This window comes from Nothoprocta perdicaria, unplaced genomic scaffold, assembly GCF_003342845.1.
Source record: "Nothoprocta perdicaria isolate Ctin4 unplaced genomic scaffold, notPer1 scaffold_64, whole genome shotgun sequence".
Lineage (NCBI taxonomy): Eukaryota > Metazoa > Chordata > Aves > Tinamiformes > Tinamidae > Nothoprocta > Nothoprocta perdicaria.
In genome coordinates, this window is record NW_020455910.1 from 933668 (window position 1) to 937745 (window position 4078).

Sequence of the window (4078 nt, forward strand, 5' to 3'; positions counted from 1 at the left end):
ACGTTTATGGCTCATTGACTAGAGAAAAGCAAAGCACTGGTTGAAGGTTTGTCACCAGTGTGTGYGGGGCAGTAGGTCAAACTAGATAGCTAATAACTGTAGAGCATTAATTACAGGCAGACCTTTTCATTATACTTGTGAAATTACATAAATGTGGATTGGTGTTTTTAATGTAGTAATTATAACTTTTTTAATAAGTCTTTTTGTATGTAGACTTGCACTCAGTGAATTAGTGTGATTGCATCCCAGAGTGTAAAGTGAAGGGAGCAGGGCCTTAAACTTCATTGCTTGCAGAAAACAGCAGCTGAAGAGGTCCTGAACGCTGCGAGCTACAATGACCTGCGTGGCCCAGCTGCCTGGGCTTGTTGTCCCGTGTTAGACAAAGAGTTTTTCTCTTTGTTGTGGATGTGGAAATGGGAAAGGCCCGGTATCTGCTATCCTTTGCTTTCACTACACGAGTATAATGCAACCCAGTTTAAAAGGAAGGGATGAGACCAAATCTRTATGTTACAGTAATGTGTGTCAAACACTGTTCTGTTATAGCTGCCTAAAACCTGTGTGTGTGCAAAGACATTGACACAAATTTCTCCCAGGGTCCAAATCCACTAATCTAGGAACTACCCGTTGCCTTCATTTGTGTAAATTGACTGTGGAATGGAACAGTAAAGCTGCAGTTGGGATTGTGGGAATTGCAGAGTGTGGCCTTGAGAGAAAACTGTTTTTCTAAGGAATAAGATTGGAATTGGTTTGTGCACTGTTAGGTTGTTCACTTTAGTGAACATCTAAATCTGCCGCTGCGTGGACTTCTGGGGGTGCAGTTGTGGCTGTTGTGTTGCAGTAACTTCCACAAATGTCCTCAGGGGCAGCAGACCTGCGACAGAGAAAGAAACAAAGCGACCCAGAATCTGACAAAATGGCTACAGACGAGAGAAACAAAGAAAATTCGAAGCTGGGAAGGTCGCCAAAATGTAAGCTACAGAATTTTTAGCCAACTTCTGATTTTTTTCCTTATTCTTTCACATTTTATGGGAAGATATTTCTAGCACAGTAATTTATAACAGACTTATTGCAAATTAGGTGTTTGAATGTTTCTAGAAAAATAGGCGTGTGCTTTAGGATACTTTAATAATGACATTTATGTATTGCAGGGTGAAGTGGTAGTCCTAGGTCACTTCAATTTGACCAGGTGGAGGGTTTAAGAATCTTATGATTGTCTATTTGAGTACAAATAAATATTTTAACTTGGCTTGGAATTACCTTTCAGTTTCGAAACTGAAAGGCAGGAAGTAATGACATTGAGAGAAGAATAGAAAGTGAGAACTGCTGTCTGCTTACAACTTTGTGAGAACTGGAAGAACTAAAATAAATGCAATCTTAGGCGAGTGCTCCTGAAGCTACCAAAGCCTTAACTTTGGTGCTAAACGTGCATCCTGACCTGAGGGAGCCACAGGTGACATAGGCATCAGTTGAATGAGTTAGGGAAAATTCAGGTTAGTTGTTTCTTCATATATATGAAAAAACAGAAAGGAGAATAGAAATCTTGAAAGTGCTGTTTAACGTGATAATGTCACTTTTTTACTGTGTGTTTAAGAATTTTATGGTGTTTGGGGTAGAATGTGGAGTTTACTCTGTTTATTTGGAAGACATTCTCCTTTCTTGGAATTTCTTTGAAAATGAAGCTTGTTAAAATAGAGGTAAACTTGCAGTACAGTGTGAGAGAGAGAAACCGTAGAAAAGGAGCGATAATCCAATTCTTCACGTAGCTGTGCTAATTTTGCTGGGATAATTCTGATGCCAGCAAGTTTGCTTGCTCTGTAGAAACTAGTCATACTCCAGGTCGTGCTGGGTTTGTTCTTAAGTCCTCTGGACTCTTTCAGCTTTGTGACTGTCCCTTTCCAGATGTGCTAGTGCAGCGCTTTGCAAAGCTCTTCTTCGGCTGCCTTGCGGCGGTCACCAGCGGCATGATGTACGCCGTGTACCTCTCCACGTACCACGAGCGGAAATTCTGGTTTTCCAGCAGGCAGGTAAAGGAAAAGTCAAAGTAATCATAAATGAAGTGCTGAACTGTGTCCTTGAAAGCAAAGCTGACCTCTGTCAGGTTGGAACTGCTTGCTTGCAGAATTCCATGGCTTTCTACTCGTATCTCCTTTGATATGTTCCCTCTGTCTTTCTCCTTATTTCCTTTTTTTTTCCTCTTTCTCTCTCTTTTATTTCCTTTTTTTTTTTTTTTTTTCCTTTTTTTTTCCTCTTTCTCTCTCTTTTATTTCCTTTTTTTTTTTTTATTATTATTTTTATTTTTTTTAGTTTCCTTAGGGCATTTCTGCTCCTCATGGCAGTTTAGTTTTGTAGTATTTTTATATGTTCTTCCATGTTAATCTTTATAACTGAAATACATTTCAATTTGGAAAGCACACTGAAACAATACCAGGATTGTATARACTAAGCACACCAGAATGGTATATAAACAACAGGGGTGTATGGTTTTTAAGAGCTGTAATGCTGAGTGAAGTGTGTAAAATTGAATGAAATTCAGGCATGTGAATATGAAACAATCCTATGAATCTTGCATTTACTCTGTGGGTTTGGGCCATTCTGATTCCTAGGTTATAGGGAGCATTATGTCCTGACAGAGGTGCTGTAAAGATTAATGTGCTGTAGAATATATTGAAGATAYGCAGTGGAGTCATAACCATGTGCTGTATTACCAGCCAGCCTATCTGAAAATATATGATCTTCTATGGGAAGAAATTGCAGGAGGTGAATATATCTATATTTTTTCCTAGGAACTTGAACGAGAAATTACATTTCAGGGTGACAGCGCCATTTATTATTCATTCTATAAAGAACTGCTAAAGGCTCCTTCCTTTGAAAGAGGTATGAAAAACGTTTGTTTTATTAACCTTGAAAAATCCTGGTTTACTTTTGCAGACATTTTAAAAACTCCTGCAGACTAAGGAGATTGGTTTCATGCTCTCAGACAAGTATATGGGTCAGATCATTTTTTWAAGGGTCTAAAAAGCCAGGTCAGCATGCAGTTTTTCATTAGACTCTACTATCACAGAATGGTTGAGGTTGGAAGGGACCTCTAGAGATCATCTAGTCTGACTCCCCTGCTCCAGCAGGGACCCATATTCCAGACAATTTGCCTATAATAATATGGACTGGGSATTAGTGTTTTTCTGATATTGCCCTATGTGTAAGTACTTGTTGAGTTTGGATGTGCTGCAGTTTTTTTATTTTGCTTCATAAGAATAATTGGCCTCTAATTTAGAGGTTGGGGCCAGAATTACTGATTCCCATGTAGATCTAAAGCAGTGACAAGAGAAGAGTTTTGCAGTGGTTTGCTGAGCTCAGAAGAGCRTTGAAACTGTCACGGAGGGAAAGGCAAGAAGTGCAGGAGAGAGGACTGAGCGAAGGGCTGCATGGCCAAACCTTCTACTGAGTTTCCTCACTCCCCTCATCTCGCCACGCTGACCAAGTGTGGCCAACGTTTTCTTGGCTGAGCCTGGGAGTTAGTGTGTGCCAACCATGTATGTCTTTATACAGTCAGGTCCTTATAATCCGTGGGGAGATTTCCCAGAGTGTGCATGGATAGGGCACCCCTTCCAGCTGGAGCTGGCCCTGTGGACAGGGAGCCTTGTGTCTGCTGCCTGCTGAGGCCCCCGGCCTTGGACGGTGTCTCGAGGCTCTGCTGAGTCCAGGTGTCAGCCCTGCAGGTTCTGCTTTGTCCACAAACTGCTGCAGGCCACGCACTGAGATCTGTTCAGGGCTGGAAACAGAAGTGTGGTTTGGCTGCTGTGTTCTTTTCCGTTTTAGTTATTCCTCCTCCCTMATTTTCATGAGCCACAGTAAGTTCTTTTGGAGGAGAAGAAGGTGCTCAGGAGTAGCCGGCATGGATTCACCAAGGGGTAATCCTGCTTGACTAACCTGATTGCCTTCTATGAAGAAGTGACTACCTGGATAGATGAGGGCAGAGCRGTGRATGTCATCTATCTGGACTTCAGCAAGGCTTTTGACACCGTCCCTCACAGCATCCTCCTGGGCAAGCTCCGAAGGTGTGGGATAGATGTGTGGACGG

At 41.6% G+C, this 4078-nt stretch overlaps 1 protein-coding gene across 1 annotated transcript in view; it reads left to right on the forward strand.

Moving 5' to 3' along the window:
* Positions 1 to 735: 735 nt before the first annotated feature.
* The window catches only part of DPY19L4 (dpy-19 like 4), a 24139-nt gene continuing 20796 nt past the window's right edge, over positions 736 to 4078 (forward strand). Inside the window, exons 1-3 of the mRNA XM_026050028.1 lie at positions 736 to 968; positions 1900 to 2024; positions 2784 to 2874. Coding sequence (XP_025905813.1) covers positions 851 to 968; positions 1900 to 2024; positions 2784 to 2874 — 334 coding nt within the window. The 5' untranslated portion in view covers positions 736 to 850. The remainder of the gene's footprint in view (positions 969 to 1899; positions 2025 to 2783; positions 2875 to 4078) is intronic.